This window comes from Nuphar pumila, chromosome 4 (assembly GCF_984573655.1).
Source record: "Nuphar pumila chromosome 4, dmNupPumi1.hap1.1, whole genome shotgun sequence".
Lineage (NCBI taxonomy): Eukaryota > Viridiplantae > Streptophyta > Magnoliopsida > Nymphaeales > Nymphaeaceae > Nuphar > Nuphar pumila.
Window position 1 is genome coordinate 125160592 of NC_143252.1, and position 25628 is coordinate 125186219.

General features: G+C 35.0%; 2 protein-coding genes across 4 annotated transcripts in view; both read right to left on the reverse strand.

Moving 5' to 3' along the window:
• Nucleotides 1-3163, reverse strand: part of RAP (RAP domain-containing protein) — a 53794-nt gene extending 50631 nt beyond the window's left edge. For both annotated transcript variants that reach the window (XM_090003471.1, XM_090003470.1), the window contains exons 1-2: nt 1139-3163; nt 941-1023 (exon numbers count right to left, since the gene is read on the reverse strand). In XM_090003471.1, the coding sequence (XP_089859597.1) occupies nt 941-1023; nt 1139-3041 (1986 nt within the window). In that variant the 5' untranslated portion in view covers nt 3042-3163. The remainder of the gene's footprint in view (nt 1-940; nt 1024-1138) is intronic.
• Nucleotides 3164-15377: 12214 nt separating this feature from the next.
• LOC149840931 (cyclic dof factor 5-like) lies at nt 15378-17984 on the reverse strand. Of its 2 annotated transcripts, none has more exons than XR_016431411.1 (2): nt 17796-17984; nt 15378-16843 (listed from the first exon to the last, which is right to left on the reverse strand). XR_016431411.1 is itself a non-coding variant. In XM_090003472.1 (2 exons), the coding sequence occupies exons 1-2, from the start codon at nt 17907-17909 to the stop codon at nt 15503-15505; spliced, it is 960 nt and encodes a 319-aa protein (XP_089859598.1). In that variant the 5' UTR covers nt 17910-17962; the 3' UTR covers nt 15378-15502. The 2 variants fall into 2 exon arrangements, 1 of the variants encoding a protein (XP_089859598.1); XM_090003472.1 differs by having other exon boundaries at nt 15378-16348; nt 17796-17962.
• Between the last annotated feature and the right edge of the window lie 7644 nt (nt 17985-25628).

The window sequence follows — 25628 nt, forward strand, 5'->3', positions numbered from 1 at the left end:
ATGGTGAACTACTCAGCCCTACAGTTTATAGGCAATTAGTTAGGAGATTCATTTACTTGACCATCTCATGGTGAGATATTATATTTGCAGTTCATGTGATAAGTCATTTTATGAGTGCCCCTAGATCATCTCATTTGGCAGCAGTCATGAGGATTATCAGATATGTTAAGGGTACCATGCATTATGGTTTGTTCTTTTCTGCTACATCGTCATTGGAGTTGAATGCATACTGTGATGCAAATTTTGGGGAGCTTTTAAGGACAAGCATTCTACCTCAAGGTTCTGCATGTTTCTAAGATAATCATTAATATCATGAAAGACCAAGAAGCAACAAAACTAAGGCAGAATATCATAAAAGGCACCCTGTTTACCATTGACTTAGACCCTAACCTAACCCAGCCTACCCCCTTGCAAAAAAATCCTAACCCAGGCCCGAGAACGCATCATCATACAAGCATAAGATGTATTCTTAACATAGTTTACATAGATATGATCTCTAAAAGCAAAAAACTAACCTGGTTGAAATGTTCTATTTTAATATTTTCATGTGCAAAAACTTGATTCCTACATGACGTTTCTATTCATGTTCAAACCATCCTTATCTTCATGAATTGTGAACCACTGATTTTTCTCACTGAATCATGTTAAACATATCTATATGGCCAGATCTACCATTTGGTGGCTCAATCCATGTAAACAAGAGTGTGTACCACCATATAATACGGTGATTCAGTACCACAATAGGCTCTCAATAAGCAGGATTTGAGAGTGAACACCCATAAACTAAAGACAAAAGCACGATCACCAGCGATTGGACAGAAACTGTGTAACCCTCAAATTTATCATCCTTCTACTTGCCAACTTCAAACATTAGTTATTAAAGTAGATTACATATGCACTAGAAAGCAAAATATGAAACTGATAGGATTTTGAAACTCACGTGTTGATGGCACACATTTGATAATTTCCATCCAGCAGCAGTGATGTATCGTTGTTTCAGCATTGTGTGCCCAAGAGGTGTCACTGTAGTAAAACGACATTAGGTCCCTAATTTATCACGATGTAAACAAAACGGGATACAAAACAAACTCAATACATCAGAAAAGGTGAGGGGGAAGTATCGATAAAAAAGACACACTTGTGTTCCTTGAGAAGTGAGTTGGTCCATCGATCTCCAAAGCAAAGTTTCTATCAGGTACGACAGCATCCAAAGTATAACCATCAACCGCATATTCCCTAACCCACTCGAGACCTGTACTCGTAAGAATCCGCGCAACCTCCTTTTGGAATGAAGATGTCATTTTTTCATTAAACCTCTTCGTTTTTCCTGCTCGAACAATCCTCTCTTCAAGGTCGCTCTTAAGCGACAGCCCAAGATGCGGGTACTCGAGTTTCAAACATTGGTTTGCCTGAAGAACCTGCGATGCAAACATGATATCCTCTCTATACTGCTCTGAAATCCTCTGTTCTTCAAATTGGCTTAATGTCTTCCACACGCGAGAGAAAAACAACCGATCCATTTGCCCAAGAACCGCATACGACCAGGCTATATTTCCCAGCTGATCTCGACTGAAATCTAGTGCTACAGGCTGATCGTTCTTCTCTCTCTGAATGTCAGCATCCACAGATGAACTTCCACGGGCGCTTGGACTTGCATCTCTGCTGCACCTGAGGTTCAGCACGTCTCTAAATGCAATATCGAGTGAATCAAGCAAAAGGTCTGCAGGCTCATAAAGTGATGAGAATGCCCACAGCAACTGAGTAAGCTCCTGCTCGTTGAAAGTGTGAACGATGTCAGATGCCCTTCTTGATAATTCTAAGAACAGGTCAGGGGCGGAGTGCCGCATCGATGCGAACGCACCGGCAATGTTAGCAACATTCTGCGCATTGAATTCTCCGGTCTTGGTCACGGCAACTTCCGCAATCCTATCCATCTCCGATAGGTAAAGCAGCTCACCACCAATCTTTGACAGTGCCCAGGCGATGTTGGATATGCCCTGGGCAGAGCACTCTGGTAGGTCAGCCATAGCAAGTCCCACGAGCATGGACATCTCTCTTTGTCGAGCAAACGCCAATCTTTGTGACTTGACCATAGAGACCTTTTCCATATTCTTAGCTATCCTATGAACTGCTGTGGCAATGTTTAATGGCGTCAGTGGTGAAGGTGTCAGTCCTTTCCCTACAGCAGATATCATCTCCACTGTAACTTCTAGGACATCTTCGGCTGTCTGTGCATCGACGATTGATTTGTTCAAGTCAATCTCTTTCCTCCTGTCAGACGGACCGGAGAACTGGGTCAGTTTTTGGACGAAGGCTTCTCTGTTTATCTCCTTTATTTCCTCAAACATGCCAGTTCCAATGGCACTCAACGTTCTACGCAACTGAACCCTCTGATCATCGTTCCCTTCATCGGAATCTTCCATCATCAACAAACCCACATCTCCGATCTTCCTATCATCGGCTCCCAGCTCGCTTTTCTGGTTCCCAACTTTCGTCTTCTTCGTCATCGTCGTCGTGTTCTTCTGCTTCTTCTTCTTCTTCTTCTTCCTCTTAGTGGAAAGCAAATCTTCCATGGTGGAGGTCAATCCCCTAGCCTCGATTGTTTTGAGAGCAAACCTCCTAGCTCTGACGCACCACTCCATGGCTACAGAATCGTCGTCGTCGTCGTCGTCATCGGGCAATGACGATTTTTTACGGTTCCGCCGCTTCGGTGGCAGATAGCCTAAAGGGTCGATCTCGCCCAAGAACTCCGCTTCCCAATCGGAGCTGCCCTTCTCTTTGTCCTCCCCCGCCTCCTCCTCTTCTTCCTCCACAACTCTAACATGATGCCCCGGCAAGGAATTCTGACGCATGAGCCCATAATTTCTTTCGAGGACCCTGTGGAGACGAAGATTAAGAAGATGTCCATAGGACAGAAAGCCGACTCGTCTTGCTGGAGCCACTCCTAAGCAACCAAGAACATGGCTGGTCCTGGAACCGCAGGGTATGAAGCATCTAACACTCGTACCATTACAAGAGCTGCAACTCACAACTCCCTCCATTTTGTCAAAGAGACCAAGAAACACCCTGCAAAGAGGTAAAAGCAGATTTGATTTGAGAAGATTTTATAGCACGAGCTCTTCTTTCCTGGCTTTTCTTATCCAAGGACACCAAAAATAAGCATATAACCAAGAGGCCCATTAATTTCTCCCTCAGCTAAGTACCGGAGAGTCACGCGATAAGGTTTCCCCACTCCACTAACCGATGAACGCCACGTCACTCTCTCCCGCCAGACACCCATGTCCGGTTCGAATGCAATCACATTACACAATATTTGTGTATTGAGCACCTGATCGCCCTCCATCAGGCCCTGGGACTCACAACTGGCAGGTAGGGATGCACACTTAACCGAGCTCCGATGGATTAAAGCTCGGCTCGGGATCTCCCATTTTGTAAATTAGCTGAATGAAGTTCGGACGAGCTATGGAGTCGAGCTTGAACGGCTTGTTCGAGCTCGATAAAGCTCGGTTCGTTGTAGACCCGCCCCTACCCATCCTGCCTTGTCCCACCCCGCTCAGCTTTCACCCTTTCGAAACTCAAAAGTCGAAAAGGGAACTTAGGGTTTCTCTTCCCCCCTTTCGAGTTTTGGCAATTGTTCTCTCTCTCTCCTCCTGCTCCCGGTTGACCCCTTTGCCTCTCCCCAACGGCCGACGCAGTGCTGCCTCGGTCCAACACACTCTGAGTTCTGATGCCCCCTCCATCGCCACCACACTTCGAGTTTCGATCCATCAAAAGTTCACTGGAGAGCCGCGAAACGAGGGATGGGTGGTCGCCGAATCAGAAGGTCAAGCCTCACTCCGGCACGAAGGTGGAGAGTTTCCAGCGATAGGTTGGTATTTTTCTTCACTTTTTTCGGTGGTCTTTTTGCCAGTTTTTTGTTGCAAGCATTCACGGAAAGGGGGTTGTGTGTTCTCCCCTAATACAAATTCGTGTGTTCAAGGGTGTACGGAGGAATATCTTGGGACCAGCAATAATTCATATGCCAATGTTACCCATGATGATTTTATAATAAAATAATATATAAAAAAGATAAATAACATACAAAAAATAGATATGTGTTTGGCGGAATTGTCCTTCCGCAAGATAGATATGTGTTTGATGAAAATGTCCTCCCGTAAATAGCTTTGCACATTCCCGCAAGTCCAGGTTTCTGCCTTAGTTTTTAGCTTGTGTTACAACACATTGACGTCTTCTCGTTCTTGCCTTGTGTTACAAAACATTCTCGGGTTTGTTTTTACCTCGTGGAGATAACTATAAATCGATTGACTGGTTCGATCATTCGTATGCGTCATAGGGGGATTTGCCGGCCATCTCTTTATACATTCTTTTCCTTTTCTTCATTTTCTTTAGACAGTATGAAAAAAAGCAATGACGCACAAACATTCAAACAAGTGACATTAAGGCATCGTGAGTACATTTCCATATCATCATGCTATTGTTGAAGAATGTATGGCGTTGTTAGTGTCATTAAGGCATTGTTTTGTTATTGCATGTGGATGTTGGCGTTTCGACGATTGAAAAATTAAAGATATTTGTAGAACGTTGGGACCTGTTGACAAGAATGCTTGCTTACAGATGCGAGGAAGGGTCTCTACCCCATCCTGTATCATCCATTCACTCAGTATATGCAATGTATCGCAAATCACGGTTGTAGTAATATACTACTGATTTGTGAGATATTGTTTTGTTTGTTAATATCGATTTGTAAGCTATTATGATGAATTATCGTATCGATTTGTAATATATCATGTGATATGTATAGCGATTTGTAAGATATTATGTCTTTTTTAGTGTCGATTTGTAAGATATTTGTAGTATGATTTTAAAACATGTGCGTGCAAAATTTATATTGTTGTGCGCTTGCGGTGGCGATTTGCGTATTCAAATCGTTGCTCATTTAGCAATTTCTATTGAATTTGCTTCACAACGTCGTAGATATAATTAAATCGCTGTCACGTGAATCGCTATCGTCAACACACATATACGATAAATCATTTCTTTTATTGGCATGGTAAATAACAACTCGATGCATAGTATAAGCAAATAACAAATCATTGTTGCTTTTACACTATGATTCGTTCAATCGTTTCTTTGACTTGCTTAACTAATCGATATCTGTTGTTATATGCATCTTGAATAAATCGTAGCAAACATATGTGTTGGCTAACACAAATTGATATCTTGCTTATGACAATGGTGAACTTATCATCTGGTTGCAGTGAAGATGATTCATCTCAACCATTGGAAAGTTTTGGAGAAGTGAACATTTGTACTAATGACGCACCTGAAGAAGTGAACATGTGCACTAATGATGCACATGATAAGAATGATGCAGGCATTAGATTCACTCTTGAATTGAATGTTCCAGCAGAGGAAATACAATTTGATAATGAGGTAGACGATCATGACAATACATTTGACTTTGTTCCCGTAGAAGGAATGCAGCTTAATAATGAGGAAGTTGCATACAAATTTTATAATGATTATACCTTAAAACTTGGCTTCAGTGTTAGAAGGTATTCTTTGTCAAAAAATGTACAGGGTGTCATGGTGAAAAAGACATATGTTTGTTCTAAGAAAGGTTGAAAGAAGTCAAGTGGAAATCCAACAAGGAGCAAGCCAGATTCAAGATATGGTTGTCCAGCGAGAATGGTGTTAAGAAGACTTCTGAATGAGAAATATGTAGGTCATACTTTAATCAGTGATCATAACCATGACTTAGCAGCTTCACTCTTATGTTAAGGTCACATCGTAAAGTAATTGAAGCGCATGCTGCAATTGCTGAAATAGCTGATAGCGTCGACATTGCACTAAGAAAGACATACAATTTGTGTGTGCATATAGATCATGGTCACGAGAATGTGTCATTCACACCTATGGATCTAAGAAACCACTTGAGAAGGAAGATGACAGATAACATGAAGAATGAAGAAATATATTCTTTGGTTGATTACTTATAGAAGAAATCAAGCAATGACATTGGTTTCTTTAGTGCAATGCAACTGGATGAAGATGAATATGCTGTGAATATGTTTTGGGCAGATTCAAAGTCAATAGTAGATTATGAATGCTTCAATGATGTGTTTGTTTTTTATACGATAGTGAAGATTAATACTGAATAATGGTTATTTGTGCAGTTTGTCGGAGTGAACCATCACTCACAACGTTGCATATTAGGCACTGCTTTTTTGTATGACCAGACAAAGAAAACCTTTGAGTAGTTATTCAGAGTATTTACACAGGCAATGAATAAGAAGCACCTTGAAGTTGTACTTATCGATGATGATCATGCAATTGGGCTGCAGTGACTCATGTATGGTCAGATGCACATCATCGCCTATTTTTGTGACATATATTTCAAAATGCAGCAAAGAACACAAAACATATATTTAATCAGAAGACAGTGTTTGGTAAAAAGTTTACAAAGTGTGTACTTGAGAGCATAGACAATGTCACCTTTATGTCTGATTGAGAGGAAATGATTCAGATATACAACCTTGAAGACTGTGTGTAGTTACAAAATTTATATACAGACAAAGTCAAGTGGACATTGACATATGAAAGACAATACTTTTGTACATGTATGATAAGTACACAAGGAGTTGAATCTATATATGTCACACTGAAGAAAACCTTGTATTCATGTTTAACAATGTTTCGCTTCATGGAACAATATGAATTATTTGTAGACGGTCTTAAATAAAATGAGCTTAAACAAGATGTGAAATGCTTCAACACACGCTCTGTAACTTTGGTCATGAAAATATTGATGCGACCTGTAGATCTGTATACACTAATTATATTTGAATGAATTAAGAAGAAGGTTATATAGGTCATAAATTGCAACATAGAAGGACATATGCAAACTGAAAATATGCACAAATACCATATTGTATGGGAGGATGAAGAGCATCCAAAAAGGCAAGAAGCATATGTTACGTACAATATTGACAACACAACAGTTGAATGTACAAGCAAAATATATGAATTCAAAGGTATTTTATGTCATCATGCATTAAAGGTACTTAATCAAGAAAAGATACAAGAAATATCTGAGTCATATTTAATGCAAAGATAGATGAGACAAACAAAGATTAAATTACTGGATACAGATAATGTCAATCCATCTGGTGTTGATGAGAAGTGCCATATAGCCTCCCGTTACCAACAATTATGTAGGTCACTTATGCATGTTGTAGATTTGGCATCGAAAAGTAAAGAAACCTATGTATGCATGAGAAAAGTGTCAATGGAGTTACTTAAAAATATGCAGTTAATTCACTATCAGTCTGTTGCTGCTCATGAAGACCAGTCTAAGAAAATGGAAGCGAACAACGAAGGTGAAAATCATGCTTTTCCTGACTCGCATGAGAAGTTGCATCGAAGCATAAACATCATCTTCAACAAGTCAGGAGTCAACATTGTAGATTATGATGGACAAATTCACCTAGCGAAGGATATAAAAAAAAAAACTGCCTCTAACCGCAGTCGTCGGAAGACAAAGGGTGCACTAGAATTGGTTGGCAAGAAAATGTCTAATAAACAACCAACTCCTAAGCAAAAGCAACCAAGCCTTTCGCATGAACAGGTATGTAATACATTATATTGCTTCTTATGTAAATTGCATTACGTGCAGCTTATCAATATCTAACTTGTGTAATTTTCAACATGCAGCAATATCCTACAGACGTGCACTATAATGTTGGAACCTTCAATCCTCCCGACCAGTTTGAGTGAAACGATGACATCAGTTTTACAAGTCTTTTGGTATGTAATCAATGTTGGGAGGATGTTTACAATTCTTGTTAAACTTAAAGTAGTGTCTTATATTGTTCTGTTTCATAACAAGCTTAGCTCAATTCAAAAGTGAGCAATGAAATGCAGGAATCGTATGTGAATTCTTCAGCTATATAATTGTATTTGATTGTATTAACATGATCGATCGTTGTAATATGTATCCTTCACATATATAAATCATTGTCCCATCTAGCCTACAGAGCTACAGTTTTGATACCATTGGTAAATACCATAGGTAAATCGTTGTTGTTCAGTGCTTATACCATTAGTAAAAATCGTTGTTTCATGTAGCCTTCACATGCAAAAAGTTGTTCTGTGAATAAATTATATTAAAAGTAAAAATCATTGTCTCATCTAGCCTTCACATATACAAATCGTTATACATATATTGTAGTTGAATCATTGCGCAAAAAATTATTTTGTGAATAAACTCTATTAAAAGTAAAAATCGTTATCTCATCTAGCCTTCACATATACAAATCATTGTACATATATTGTAGTTGAATCATTGTGCAAAAAGTTGTTCTGGAATAAATTATATTAGAAGTAAAAATTGTTGTCTCATCTAGCCTTCACATATACAAATCATTGTATATATATTATATTTGAATCATTACCCAAAAAGTTATACTGTAAATAACTATATTAAAAGTAAAAATCGGTGTCTCATCTAGCCTTCACATATACAAATCGTTGTACATATACTATAGTTGAATCGTTGTGCAAAAAGTAGTTCTATGAATAAACTGTATTAAAAGTAAAAATTGTTGTCTCATCTAGCCTTCACATATACAAATCGTTGTATATATACTGTATTGGAATCATTGCGCAAAAAGTTATTCCGTAAATAAACTTTACTAAAAGTAAAAATCATTGTCTCCTCTAGCCTTCACATATATAAATCGTTATACATATATTATAGTTGAATCGTTACACAAAAAGTTATTTTGTGAATAAAATACATTAAAATTAAAAATTATTGTCTCATCTAACCTTCACATATACAAATTATTGTATATATATTGTATTGGAATCGTTATACCATATAGTGTCCTATAACGATTTACACAATGACGGCTATGTCAAAGACAACAATTTGCCTTTGCTACAAATAACAATCTAACTTATTGACGTGTTTAGTAAAAGTGTTTTATCATGTAGCACATCGGCGCAATTTACAACCACATCAATTTACATAGTGTCCTACATTAAAGGATGAAAAACAAAGATCTTTCCATTCTGATAGTATATATCAACATTCCTCTTGATATCAGTATTTATAAGCATTCCTCTTAAAATCAGGGTAATTGTTGAATTTTTATTTTAACCCAGAGAGATTTACATAATTTGTATAAACAGTCTTACAAAATTTGTATACACAATCTACAAAATCTGTTATAAATCTTTGTACATCATATTACTCCTGGGGGGGTCGCATCGTTTGTTGCCTTCTTGGTATTCTTGTTGTCTGAGTTTTTTTATCTTTCGTAATTAGAAACTCCATCATTTTTTTGCATAGTTCTGTGCAGAATCCAGGTATATCAACTTGCAACAAAAAGGTAATATGAGACCAATATAGAAATTGAGTCCCCAATAATATAGGATAATAAAACATATTTAAGTGTATATCATACAACGCCGAAATCAGGTTCTTGTCCATTGTATATTGCTTTAATATACTTTATTATAAATATGCCATAATCAACGCTATAATTTTGTGAATAAGCATCGAGTGCGCAGTGAAACCTCCACTCGCCAATGTCGACGCCCAAGATGTCTTTAAAGAATCCCACTTGTGGTTAATACAGAAGCAAGTAAATTTCTGGGCCTCCGTATAAGATACAATACACTTATAGATAGAAACTTACCTAATGCATAATGTCACGTTATATACCAGTCTGAAAGTCTAATGAGTTGTAGCACAATAGTTGTTTTCGTAAATCTATCACGTATAAGACCCAATGCTCAGACGATCATCACAATGTAGGAATCAATATCTACAAATCAATGATAAAATATCTGACAAATCGATATAAAAATACCTATTGATAGCTTAAAAATCGATATTAAGAATCAACATACAAATCGATATTAAGAATCAAAACAATATCTTAAATCAATATAATATCTTACAAATCGATAGTAGAAATTGTGTTAGGACTATTATGCCTCACAAACCTTGGACAACAGGTTTCTTCACTTACCTTTTTACTTGACCAAAAATCTCCGCAGTGATCATCGTTACCCCAACATTGTAGTCCATCTTGAAATCTAGTGGCATATGGCAGTTAGTGGACTAAACTTTGTTGAACGAAACAGTGATAATAGTAAGATTAAAATATGAAGCAACAAAAGTAAATAAAAAAAGAAAATAAACATATAAGAAAACTGATATACCGTGAAATAAGGGTTAACGACGCGTCTAGTATTGGTTGTTGCATTGCTTTGAATATACATGACGAAATCGTATATAGTTTGTTTGCAACAAATATGCATGTGTTAACATACATACCCATGACATACGTAAATGTATAACTAATAGTGGTTTCATACCTACAAAATTATTGATAGTGTTTTCTTCTGCAAATTCATCTCGCAGCCGGTTGATGTTCTCTTGGAGCCTTTTGCTGAGTTTTTAGGCACCTTTTTGGGTGAGGAAGAAGACGATATGTCGCATTATATTGCAATTTCTTTCTACAGTACACAAAACAAATCGAATATATGAAAATATACGCCTGATTCATCGTCGTTGGCTGTGTAGCTATCATCGTCTCCTTCCTCACCATTGATACCCCCTTTGCAATGAAGTAGGTTATATGTTTGGCCCTCGAACACGTCATTTATAAAAGAAACATCGGTTCACATGTTCTTTACTCACGAAACAAAGTGAAGCAACACCCTCCTGAACTTGTGTGACATGTTACTCATTTATAAAGGAAACATCGTTTTACATCCCGCTCATTTTCAAAAATCACACTCAAAGTATATAATAAACAAATAAATTACATTGCACATAAATTAAAAAGCATCATTTCATTTGCAAATTGATATAAAAAATAGAATATCGAGATAAGAACTTCATAACACAAATCGTTTCATGGCCAAATCATTGGTCATGATGTATTGTAACTAAATACTCATATTGCTTGTAAATGAATGTGGTTGTAAATCACGTCGATTTGTATTTATGACGTTACACAACAATGATATGTCTTTGTTTGTTTTGTGAAGGATATCGATACGTAATATCGCGATTTACTCATATTGATTTTCAACTGTTACTAAAATATTGTTTTAATATAAAACTTAAATCAGTATCAAGTTGTAAATCAATTTGTATTTATGAAGTTACCTCGATTTATACTTTACTAAGTCTAAACATTGTGTCAATTTGTTTATTGTTTTTCTTTTTCGTCTTTTATGAATCAGTCATTGTGTAAATTCTAATAGGACATATCGTTCACATAGACAAAGCTCGTAAAGGCAAATTACAATAGAATAATCAAACATATTTGGTGGAATGGGATGTATTCGATTGAGATGATGGGTTTAGGTGGGGGAGTGATTGGATTGGGTTGGTTGTGCGACCCATTTAGCTCTCATCAAATCCAAACCCAATCTAAACTATTATACATAGAGAGAGATACACATTTACATATATATATATATATATATATATATATATATATATATATTAATTATATTATTTGGGTCTCAAATAAACCAAAATTCTATTTATTTAAGTAGGATCCATTTAAAATTTAGATAGATCCAAAACTTATTATATTCTAGTGAAATTCACACTATACTAAAATGATTCATTTAGATCATATCTGAATCCAAATCTTATTTTCTTAAGTAGGATTTATTTGGGCCTCGAATTGAATTCAGATCCAAACAAATTCATTTTACCTTTATGAGATCCATTTAGGTCTCAAATAGATACGAAAGCCTTATTTACTTATTGGAATCCAATTGAATCTCCAAATGGGTCCAAATGTTAATTTACATAATGGGATCTAATTGAGTCTTCAAGTAGATTCGATGTCTTATTTTCTTAATAGGATCCAATTTGATCTCTAAATGGATCTAAAATACTTGTTACGTTCGAGGGAATCTATTTGGGTCTTAAATGGATCCAAATCCCTTATAGGTTCGGTCCAAACCCTGATTTGAGTCTAAACTCTTTCCATGTCCATTTGGGTCGACCCAAATACTCTGCAAAGATCTCATAATTTTTTCAATTAAATATTAAATAACTTGAATAAATGTTGAAATATTATCAATAATGAATTTGCTAATTAGTCAACTGATAAGTTTTCAGAAAAAAAGCTTCTAATGAATTAACTATAATAATTCACAAAAATGTCTTTTTAATTCATTTTAAAATTCTAAAAAATTTGTGGACTTTATACAAATTTTCTCTCTTATGCAAACTTCCTTTTCAAATATCTAAATATATGAATTTGTATTGTTTAGGTACTTTACTATGTCTAAACATTATGTTGATTTGTTTATTGTTTTTCTTTTCCATCTTTTATGAATCAGTCATTGTGTAAATCGCGATAGGACATATCGTTCACATAGACAAAGCTCGTAAAGGCAAATCGTGATAGGATAATCAAACGAATTTGGTGGGATGGGATGTATTCGATTGAGAGGATGGGTTTAGATGGGGGAGTGATTGGATTGGGTTGGTTGTGAGACCCATTTAGCTCTCATCAAATTTAAACCCAATCTAAACTATTATATATAGAGAGAGATACATATTTACATATATATATTTTAATTAAATTTTTTCGGTCTCACATGAACCCAAATTCTATTTATTTAAGTAGGATCCATTTGAAATTTAGATAGACCCAAAACTTATTATATTCTAGTGAAATTCACACTACACTTATAATAACCATGAATTTTATCAGATAAGTAAACTTGAATTTCATATTCAGAAGTTGCTACGAGGATACTTTCATACTTAATTGAATCTCAGATGTCCTGTTCCAGGGATCGCTTGGGTTTATTGTAATTTAATTGCTCATACCATTTAAAACTTTGATGTTCGTTTTCTTTGATATTGAAATAAAATAAATGATTTGGTTTGCTCTCCATTGTAATGTTCTGAAATGCTTAACCCTATAGTACTTCTTGTTTCTACTGTTAAAAAAAATCCCTAAAAAAAATATGGTTAAGATTTTGGGGCGTTACAGTTATGGTATCAGAGTCTGGAAACAATAAATCAAGATCACAATCGTGCCACACCTTGCAAGCGCTCTGTGAGTATATTTTACTTTTATTATTTATGTCACTTGTATGTTCTTTTTATTATGGTGGCATACTCTTTTATATCGTAGTCTTTACAGACTATACTAGGTGTGAACATTGAACCGATGAAACATGCATTAGACGTATATAATCCTATCAGATATAATTCTATACGTGTAAATCATATACCAGACACATAAATATTAGTGAACGTGAAGAAATTACCGTTGACCTGATCCTACTAGATATAATTAAGTAGGAGGACATATTGGATATGGACGAGTTATTTGAATATCATGCCAACGTTATATGCCATCAAGGTTAGATGTTAATATTACGGTACCGACGAAACTACATAAGAAATGGAGGCTAGTATGAGAGAAAAATACCTCAGTCTTTTTAAGTAGTCCTTATATGTAAATTTCAAGGACGAAATTCTTTTTAGGGAAAAAGGATGTAATAACTGTGAATTTTATCAGATAAGTAAACTTGAATTTCATATTCAGAAGTTGGTACGAAGATACTTTCATACCTAATTGAATCTCGGATGTCCTGTTCCAGGGATCGTTTGGGTTTATTGTAATTTAATTGCTCATATCATTTAAAATTCTGATGTTCATTTTCTTCGATATTGAAATAAAATAAATGATTTGGTTTTCTCTCCACTGTAATAGTCCAGAATACTTCACCGTATAGTACTTCTTGTTTCCGCTGTTAAAAAAAAATTCCCTAAAAAAATATGGTTAAGATTTTGGGGTGTTACAACACTAAAAAGATTCATTTAGATCATAAGTGAATCCAAATTTTGTTTTCTTAAGTAGGATCTATTTGGGTCTCGAATTGAATTCAGATCCAAACAAATTTATTTTACCTTCATGAGATTCATTTAGGTCTCAAATAGATCCAAAAGCCTTATTTACTTATTGAAATCCAATTGGATCTCCAAATGGGTCCAAATGTTAATTTACATAATGGGATCTAATTGAGTCTTCAAGTAGATTCAATATCTTATTTTCTTAGTAGGATCCAATTTGGTCTCTAAATGGATCTAAAATACTTTTTACATTTGAGGAGATCTACTCCTCGTAGTCTGGGCTCGTTATGGCTCTTCGGATTCCGTTAACAGATTTTGACTCTTCGATTTCCGTTAACGGGTCACATCTCCTCGGATTCTGTAACGGGTTCCTTCTACGCTTTGTAACCGTTCGTGGGTTATAAAAGCGTGGTTAGGGTTGGGGTTATGCTTTGTGATTTTCTCTTTCCCTGTTGCTCTCTCTCTCTCTCTCTCTCTCTCTTGAGTTATCTCGAAAGAGGTTTTTCTGCAACTTCGGTTCGTAGAGGTTGTTTTCGAAGGACGATCCGTCAGAGTGCACCGTTCTGATCGTCGAGGCTATTGTATCATGGGGGAAGGACGCCGGACCCTGTTTGCACTGTATATGGGAGCGAATCTTCTCTAAGGGGCCTTTTACACAGTATTAACATGCTTCTCTTGTTTTTATTGTGTTTTGTGCATCTGCTTGTTCATATGCTGCTGTCTGGATTTTGGTTTTATGCGGAAACCGTCATGCTTGCTCCCTGTTCATGTTTCGATATCGACTGTCAATCATGATTTCAATATTGTTGTATTTTCTGCTTTATGTCATGATGTTGATTGTGAAACTGCGTGATCCAAAAAACGATCAGCCTGCCAATGTAAGGTCCGTAATGTGGTTTTTCTTTGGCTCAGACAAAATAAGAAAAAAAAGTTCAAGTAGCATTAGCATAGACTCACAACCACTTCCCACAAAATTACCATCTGCATCAACCTAACCTGGATGATGAAGATGACGATGATGGTCACAATTATGGCAGAAATGATTGTAATTTGTAATTCACAAGGAAGGAGGATCAAAGTACCTATTGAAACCTTCTGCTTCCAATCGAAGAGTACTCCAATCTGGCTAATCATCATTTTGCCTCTGCCTTCCATTCACCAAAAACTCATTAGGGAAGATGATTATGCATGAAGGGGGCCAGGCAGACAGAAAGACTTAATGTTGATATGGCCCTCACTTTTAATATAAACATGTTATCAAAATAGTTAGGCTTGAATATGAAATAGTTGGGCTACGAGAATAAGGTGGGCTATTGTGAAAGGGAGAAGTAGAGAACAAATTTACTCTCAAACGCACCAAGTCAGAGTGAGACGTGAGTTGAGTTTCTTGAGTGTTTTTGAGAGCCTTGAGAGTTGTGTGGGAGTTTAGCATTGAAAGTTTTCTTATAATTTGGAATTTGTATTGTAATGTTGAAATTTAAAGCCTTCATTAGAGTGAATTTACTATTCACTGCCCATCGTTGTGCTCAACCCTGAAGTACAAGTTTTAATTATTCCCTAGGCTCAGGCTTGCAATGCCCTCTGCTCTCACAAGCACTCGCGAAATTCCAGACAGCGAGATAGAGCAGCAGGGTTCGAAAGCAGGATCTTCGAGGCCAAAGTGGTTCGAATCTCACCACGAATTTGCGAACCGGACCCCTTGAAGAAACCTCCCGATGTCTCGACTGCCTTCCCCATCTTGATTCCCAGCCTTTTTGTGTCATTCATATTATTCTTTGAGATGCACTTCTCTGTTGAACTGGACCGCGTGCCTGAACTTTCAATTGAATGCTTTGCTGGATTTCCAGAAGTAGACACTGTAAGACTTGGGTAACAAGATCCATTTCTCGTCTCAAACCAGCATGCATCAGGTTGAATGGTGTAATAAGCCATCGGGAACAGATTGCTGAATCCCTGATGATTATTCACATTCACCCTATTGATTTCCTCGATTGCAGGATATGAAGCAGTGGCAAGAAGAAGAGAGGAAGAAGACCCACATAGACTCTCGCTGAGACCTACTCCCTCCTCGTTGCTCCTCTCTACTCGTCTCTTGCTTTTATGGCGGCGACCGGGTGCCATATGCACGTTCCTCGTCGACCCTCCAGTGGTCCAGTATCTCTGGCACTTCCTGCAGAAGTGACTTGGCTGATTGACATTGCAATTGTTGAAGTAGCAGAGCATGGTGTCTGAGCTGTTGCAACTGGGGCAATGAATGATTTCCTCTCGGTGCTGTTTCTTGTCAGCAGTATCTTCCTCTCCACCTTCCAAGGCATGAATCTGTGCCCCATCAACCGAAGGAAAGGAGACAATCTCCTTCACATCATCTCCTTTGGGTGAAGTAGACGATGGGCCCTCCTCCTTTTCGAATTCAGCTGCTTCGTTCTTGCATATCTTGCCATGGAAATCAATTGAACTAAGGCGATGAATCAACAATTCTAAGTTGATTTTCTTTTAAACAATAGTAATAGCAACCCTAATCTTCAAAATCTAACTTGAATTTCTTGAAGTTATGGGGAAAAGATATATTTTTTTAACAATTACATGGTGGATGATATCAAACAGAGAAAGATCTTTAGTTTCTTGCACGCTTCCAAACAAAAAAAAAATGTTTTTTTTTTTATGATGAGCAGAATATGATCGGAATCTTGCTTTTAGAGAATTTTAAACTCTTTCAATAAATTCTTCAAAGATGAATATCTAAAACTCAATGTCTTTTTTCCTGATTGAAGAAAAATTTCTAAAGTTCGTGCTACAAATCTTCTGAAAAGAAGGGAAAAAAAAGAAACAACAGCTTTGACTTAAAATAATTCTAGATCTTCAAATTCATTGGCAAAACTAGGTCATACTGCCACAAATCTGCAATCTCTGGCAGTGTTTCTTGAACTTCTGAAACAAATTAAAGATAGAAGGTTAAAAAATGGGAAAGACGGAATTTTTAGAAGAATCTCCAAAAAGTCAGAATTTTGAAAATCCAATCTAAGAGATCATAGACCCGCAAAACAGAGATACAGTTATGAATATCTGGAAATCTCTAGAAGGCTCGTCACCAAAGTCTTTGGAAAAGCAATCCTTGAATCTCTCATACTCATTGGAAAACCAGTTTCAAATGCCAAAATCCTTGTTCTATTTGCAGAAATCAGCTCCAAATTTGGAAATTTCTATCGGTGTTCATAAGAAAAGGAGTTCCAAATATACAAAGTGATGGGAAAGGGATCCAGATTAAAAAATGTTCCTAAAATATAAATTGAAACTTGTCCTGAGTTTAAAAATTTCTGTCATACAGATAAAAAACTTGCTCCAAGAGGCAAAATATTTGGCATCCACATGGAAACTAGTTCTGGATTTTGAAAAATCATAGCATATACACACATAGCAAGCTCCAGATCTAAAAGAAACCGGCATCTTAAAGGCTATCTCCAGATTTTGAAGGAAAGAAGAAAGCCATCTCAGAAACAATTTCAAGATTTTCAACAATTCCAAAAAGTTTCCAGCATATTCGTAGCTTCAAAAATCACAAAAACTCTGGCAACTACGCATGAAAACATGCTCCAGATTCCAAAAATCTCAGCTGATCCATATAAAACTAGCTACAGATTTCAAAATCCCGGCAACTTATAGGCTATACTTTAAAGAAGAAATACTTCAAATTTTGTAATTTCCGGCTATACTTTAAAGAAGAAATACTTCAAATTTTGTAATTTCCGGAAAACTATTTCTAGATTTAAAATATCCGAGCCAGAACATCCTTCTACCGTTCGTCCTCCATGAGAGAGGGAGAGGAAGCAGAAGGAGAAGGAGATGATGATGATGTTGATGATCATGATTCCATCTTGTTTACCTCTTCTAGCTCCAAATCTGGCCGTTGGACGGCAGGATCCTCCACCGTCGCAGCCTCATCGTTGTCGTCATCGCCATCTCCGAACTGGTGGATCGTCTTCCCCAAGAGCCTCATCTCTCTCTCTCTCTCTCCACAGAAGAGAAACAGAGCACTCTTCGACAAGAAATGCCTTCACACTCTCTCTCCTCCCGCATGTGTCGTCTCCCTTGTGCCACGTCATCTGGTGTAGGGCGATGGAGAGCCACCAGTTTGATCCCGAAAGCGGGGTGCGGCGCTGCACAGTCAGAACCCACTCCACGCCCACAGGGTTCGAGGTTGTGGACAGTCCCACCCTCTCCACCACCTAAAAGTTGTCTACGCTTGTGGACAGAAATGATACGAGGTCCCACGGAGGACAGAATCTTTCTCGTGGCTTCAAAGTCGTCGAGTGAACTGAGAAATGCATGCGACCCTGGTGATTCGACACGTGTCAAAAAGAGGTTCCCCATGTGCCGAGTTTGTCAAAGACCCAAAAAAATTATTAAGAACCAAGTGTGGGGAAAATATGTAGGATTTATAGCAACACAACGAATACTGGTCAGAAAATAAAATACAAAAATTAAAATCGCAAAACACACAAACTACAACGATGAATAGATTTTTATCCTGGTTCGATCTTCTAATCATACCGACTTGGGATCAGTGTTGTGAGAGGCGTACGCCTCAGTACCTGAAGCGTACGCCTCAGAGGCGAGGCGCACGCTCAAGGTACTGAGGCGTGCTGTGATGCACAAATTGCCCCTCATCAACCTCCAGAACCCCCTCCTTCATCCCCAAGTCTTCCTCCTCCGCCCGATTCGTCGGCTGTGCTAACCCCAAGTGCCGGTGGATCCACCGCCACGTGCCGGCCAACTGCTCGCTCCCTGCCTCCCCTCCCACAGCTTCACTTCCATACCAGTTGTGAGAGGTGTACGCCTCAGAGGCGAAGCGCAGGCTCAACGCCTAGCTTCGCCTCATCGCATTTAACAACCTTGCTTGGGATTTCACTAAACTTGATCTTGAAACCCAAGATCAAAACCAATACAAACCACTGTTTGAAGCAATGTTGACACAACAACCGTTGAGAACACTTCTCTCACAGCATGAGTGAACCTTACATCTGTTTAGAAAAATAAATTTGCAGAGAAAGTTGTACAAGGATCCTATACCTATAGTGCTTCTCAAAAAACCGGATTTTTCTTTCTTTGAATCACCCAATGATTTCTTTTTTTCTGCAGTAATAATAGCTGTTTTTCATAAAACAAAGGTCATAAAAAGGTTCCAGCAAAAAGACGTTGGGAAAGGGTGTGTCTCTTTAAAACACGTATTTTTACTGTTTATTTAAAAAAAAAACAGACTAAACTCAAGAACCGGTTTCAACGTCTCTCTCTCAAAACTCATATTTTTCAAAAGTCGTCTTTTCTCTCAAAACTTGTTTCTCTCAAAAGACGTGTCTCTTTAAAAAATGTTTCTCTTACAAAATTGTCTTTTTCAAATTGTTTTTTCAAAATGTCTTCCATAAAAAATTGCATTTTTCCTCTCTCTAAAAGGCGTCTTTCTTAAAAAAAATATCCTTTTTTAAACGGCTTTCATGAAAATGATTTCCTTTAAAAATCATGTGAACAAAACAAAAATCTTAAATTGATTTTATAAAGCACGTAAAACAGAAATACATGTTCTAAACTATTTTTGTAATATATAATTTGTCAAAAAGATATTTTTCTTAATTTAGACATATTCTAATATTCTTTGATTTTTTTTTTAAATCTTTTGTTTTATTTTTAACACTTAGTGATGTGTATCTCATTCAAGGGCTTTTAGCATATACTCTAAAAAATAAAAATAATTTTACAGATATCTTGATGAGCACATCACTATTCTTCGAGTCTTCGTTATCTCATCATTTTGGAACACATGTGTGCATCTTTTTCATTATTTGTGTATGTCAAGACGATAATAGTTAGTCTATCATAATGGTTGTTAGCATCAAAATATTTCTAGATATAAAATTCATGGCAAAATTCATGATCTAACATTCTCTCCCTTTTTTATGATGATAGTCACACAATGCATAAAATAAAATAAATCATCACATAATAAAAAATAATAATCATAAACAATCTATATCATTCATATAGCCATGTACTTACTCATATGCTCCCCATGCATTGATGATACAAATTTTCTCCCCCTTTGGCATTATAAAAAAAACCATAAAGTCTTCAACCAAACCAAGTAAAGTGCAATTTGAGAATTTAAAGACCAGAAAGAGTACATATGCCAAGGTCTCTTCTAATTCTAACAAAATGTTCTTCTTTTAAAGGTTTAGTCAAGATATCGTCCAGTTCGAATGAAATCAAGAGTAATATCTTATTTTAAAACATGATCACACAAGAAATGATGTCATGCGCTTGGTACGTGAGTGTTGAATAAGATTTTTAGAAAGATTAATTGCACTGGTATTAATACACATGATAAGAGATGTAGAACAATTAATTTCAAAGTCTTTTAATGTTTGATTCATCTATAAAACTTGTGCACATGCAAGACTAGCAACAATATATTCAGTCTCGATTGTTGATAAAGATACAAAAATTTTGCTTTTTACTAAACCAAGAGACTAAAGAATGTCCCCAAAAATGAAGAATTTCACTTATACTTTTTTTAACAGATTTACTTCTGGCAAAATCAACATCACTATAAGATACTAAATTAAATGCAAATACTTTGGGATAAAATAGACCAAAATCAAAAGTTTCTTTTAAATATCTAAGAACCCTCTTAACTACTTTAAGATGAGATTATTTAGGATTTGATTGAGAATGAGTACATAGGCAAACACTAAACATGATATAAGGTCTACTAGCAGTAAGATAAAATAAAGAGTCAATCATGCATCTATACTACTTAGTATTTACACTTTTCTCACTCTCATCTTTATTTAACATAATTGTTATACTCATGGGTGTCCTCTTACTTGTAGAAGTATCCATACCAAAACGTTTTATCAATTTTTTGAGGCAAGGCAACAAATATATCATTATCATTATTGTTGTTAATTTTATTTAAAGTTTTACTTATTATTTCATCAAAATTAACATGCAATGATTCTTATATAACACGTTCTTTTATTAATATTTCATGTGCCTTTGAGTAGAATAACCAATAAAAAAATCTTCATTAGATTTAGCATTAAATTTATCCAAAATCATTTTTAGTATTAAGAATAAAGCATTTACAATCAAATACTTTAAAATAAGAAACTTTGGATGTTCTTTCATTATACAGTTCATAAGAGGTTTTATTAAGCATGAGTCTAATAACATGCTTCTAGCTCATTCTTGTAATGTTGTATTCTTTCTTTTAACTTAATTTTGAAGAGATGCTCTAGAAAAAACAAAATTATGAGTAATTTTCAATTGATGACAAAAAGTAGCAAATGAATCATTTTCAAATTCTCCACTATGATCACTTCTAATACTAGCAATGATACATGATTTACTATTTTGAACTTTTCTACAAAAACTAAAAAATTAAGAAAAAGCATCATATTTATGCTTATGTGTATCTAGAGTAATCATCAACAATAACAAATATATATTTACTACCATTTAAATAAATACAAAATTCTTTTAAGGGGGGAGGATGTAAAATCCAAGATTTTTCTATGATTGTTCCATGATTATTGAATAAATAAAGAAGTTTTGGTCAAATATGGTCTGTAATTTTAAATTAGATTTAGATGATATTTAAATTGGTGAATTTTAATTCATTTGGCATTGAATCGCTATTTTTTTATTAAACTAGCATTTAATTTACTAATATTAATTTAATTAATATTTAATTAAGATTATATTTATGATATAAATCAATTAAGAATTTAGAAGATAATTAAATAATATTTTAGTAATTAAAACTATTTTTAAATCAATTAGGGTTTTGGAAGAATTATAAAAAATAGTATTGGATCAACCCAATTCATATTGAATTCGGTTAGATCGACCCACATGGGTTTGGATCCAGTTCGATCCATCTAGAAGAACCTAGAGGGTGGCACATTTCCCAAGAAAGGAGCCATGTGGCCAAGTTGGTTAATTAGTGGTAAGATAAGTGAGACATGTGGCAAGCCAAAAGCCAAGTAGGTAAGCAAGTGGAGGATAAGTGGGACATGTTGCAAGCTAAGAGTTAAAGAAGTTAGTAGTGGGGAACTAAGTAAGACATGTGACAAGGTAAGAGCTAAGAAGGTTAGTAGTAGAAAAACAAGTAATATATATAGCAAGCTAAAAGCTAAGGACATTAGTAGTGAGACATATGACAACTTATTAGAGAAAAAGAGCCAACCAAGTGGGAGGGAGCTCTAGAAGCTTCCTTCCTAATAGACATTGGCCTCTCTCTCTCTCTCTCTCTCTCTCTCTCCCCTTGGTCAACCTCTTTAGAAGGGGATAGTGGGGCCCACACCCCCACTTGGTTATTCTAAAGTGGTTAGAATTAAGAAGCTCGAAGAAGCTTCTTGACCCTAATTAGCCTAATCATAACATTTTATTTCGTTACATCTCAACCCTCCATTTGTCAAAATCATAAACAAATGTGGGCTATTTGGACCCTCTATCTTCATCTCTCATTTCATCTCTTCACCCTAGCCCCCATTCACAATTTTGGTGTTCTTTCAATTTTTGAAAAAGAATACCTATGTGATCTCTCTCTCTCTCTCTCTCTCTCTCTCTCATACACACACACACACACTCCCCCTATTGTGAAGAAGGAAGGTCTCTCCATGGATGCTTTTTTTAGAGGCACACAAGTTTGAAGAAGAAGGTCTCTCTCCCCATTTTTTAATTTGGAAAACTTGAAGGAGATCCCACCATTGAAGAAGGAAGGTTCCCCCTCTCGAATTCGGATATGAAGGAGTGAGTTCCTCTTCCATACGATTTTGGAGGAGGCATCACCCAACACAATTTTGGAGTTCACCCTCTCTTCCTAATTTCTATTAAATTTTGGAAATTCTTCCTAAGTTTTCTGGATAATTCTACTTCTAAAAAGTTAAGGCTATTGACCTTTATAAATGTAGAGAATTCAAAGCATATTAATCCATGTGTAGTAATTAGGGATTTTTCCTAATTGGTAGTCTAATTGCATGATAAAATAATGTATCATGCTTAATTAAATTTTAATTGCATATTAGAATGTTAATTCATATTAATTATAGTTAATTCTTGTATAGTGTTTTAGGATTTTAACTAATTTATACTCTAATCTAATTTTAGAGTGATGTATCATGCTTAACTGAATTTTAATTGCATGATAGAATGTTAATTTATGTTAATTATAGTTAATCTTTGTATAATATTTAGGGATTTTTTGTAATTTATACTCTAATCCAATATTAAAGCGATGTGTCATGCTTAATTAAATTTTAATTGCATATTAGAATGCTAATTCATGTTAATTATAGTTAATTCTTGTATAGTATTTAAGATTTTTTCTTAATTTGTACTATAATCCAATATTAGAATGATGTATCATGTTTAATTAAATTTTAATTACATATTAAAACGCTAATTCATGTTAATTGTAGTTAATCCTTGTAAAGTATTTGAAGATTTTTTCTAATTTGAACTCTAATCCAATATTAGAGTGATATATCATGCTTAATTAAAATTTAATTGCATATTAGAATGTCAATTCATGTTAATTATAGTTAATCCTTGTGTAGTATGCGAGGTTTTTCAGTAATTTTTACTTTAATCCAATATTAGAGTGATGTATCATACTTAATTAAATTTTAATAGAATATTAGAATGTTAATTCATGTTAATTATAGTTAATCCTTGTGTAGTATTTGAGGATTTTTTCTAATTTGCACTTTAATCCAATATTAGAATGATGTATCATGCTTAATTGAATTTTAATTGCATATTATAATGCTAATTCATGTCAATTATAGTTAATCCTTATGTAGTATCTGGAGATTTTTCCTAATTTGCAATCTAGTCTAATATTAAAGTGACGTATTATGCTTAAGTAAATTTTTAATGCATGTTAGATTATTAATTCTTACAATTTAGATTTAAACTAGTGTAGGAATTGAGGGTTTTTCCTAAATTACACTCTAATTGCATGTTAGAGTAATGTATCATACTTATGTAGATTTTAATTGTATTTTTTAATAATAATTCATGCAATTTATAGTTAATTCATGCGTAGTAATTAAGGGTTTTCCTAATTTGAAACCTATGGGCATGAAAGAGTATTGTTTATGTGAATTTGAGTTTTTGCATGGGTTAGGTTTGGGAATTTTCCCAAATTTTTTATTATGTATGCATGATAGAATGATGTTTTGTTTAAATGAGAACATGTACATGTGTGGATTTTGGGTTTTTTCCCAATTTTAAATTATGTAAGCATATTTAACCCTTGTTAACATGCAAAACTGAATTTTAAATGAATATAAAAAGACTATTCTATCATAAATGATAACATGTACATGAGTAAAATTTGGGTTCTTTCCTAATTTCAAATTATGTAGGCATGTTTCAACTATGTTAACATGCAAAATTGAATTTTAAATTAATAAAAAATGTTATTTTTCATAAATAATAACATATACATGTATGGGATTTGAGTTCTTTCTCAATTTAAAATTATGTATGCATGTTTCAATTAACATGCAAAACTGAATTTTAAATGAACAAAAAAATATTATTTTTCATAAATGATAACATGTACATGTATGAAATTTGGGTTCTTTTCCAATTCCAAATTATGTAGGCATGTTTCAACTACGTTAACATGCAAAACTAAATTTTAAATAAATAGAGAAATGTTATTTTTCATAAATGATAACATGTTCGTTTATGGGATTTGAGTTCTTTCCCAATTTCAAATTATGTAGGCATGTTTCAACCCATGTTAAAATACAAAACTGAATTTTTAATGAATGTAGAAAGATCACTTTTCATAAATGATAACATATATATGCATGTATGAATTTGAGTTCATTCTCAATTCCAAATTATGTAAGCATGTTTAAACTATGTTAACATGTAAAATTAAATTTTAAATAAATAGAAAAAATATGTCATAATTAGTCAAACACTTAAGTAGGGATATGCACAAGTCTTGGTTCGCAACATGTCTTTTTTTATGTATGAAATGTTGCAACATGTCTATGATATGAGTGAAGATGTTTAAAAGCATGATATTGTGATTTAAAAAGTGATTATAAATGTTTATAAATTTATGGGATGTAAAACATGATTATCAATATGTGTAAATGTATATATTTTAAGGCATAATTTTATATAGTTACAAATAAATGTAGCATGTTCATTCAATGTTATGATTTAAATGATTATGTATGCTTTAATTCTTTGCAAACATGTGAAAAGATTGCACTCCTACCATACTCAACGAGTCTGACCCCATATTTACCACACCCTACATATGAGGAGTAACTGTGATGGCGGGGTGCATGGATAGGGAGGTCGATGAACCAAGCCCTATCAGGGCCCAGATTACTTTTAAAAAATAGATTTTAGACTTTACAAGCTTTAAATATTTTGTTGATGTAAACTCTATATTTAATTTGCTTGTATGTTTAAATGTTGAATGGTTTGGCATATGACATGTTTCCTATGATAGTTGTAGGTCTAGAATTCGAGTTTCTTTGTTTGGAACCAGATTTCGATCTGGGACATAGACTCAAGTCCAAGGGACTAGGATCCATTCTCATGCATGTTTATATTATTTGTGACTCACCCAAGATTTGTAACATGTTTTAAAAAAAAAAGATCTTTTGTTATTTTCTGTTAATTT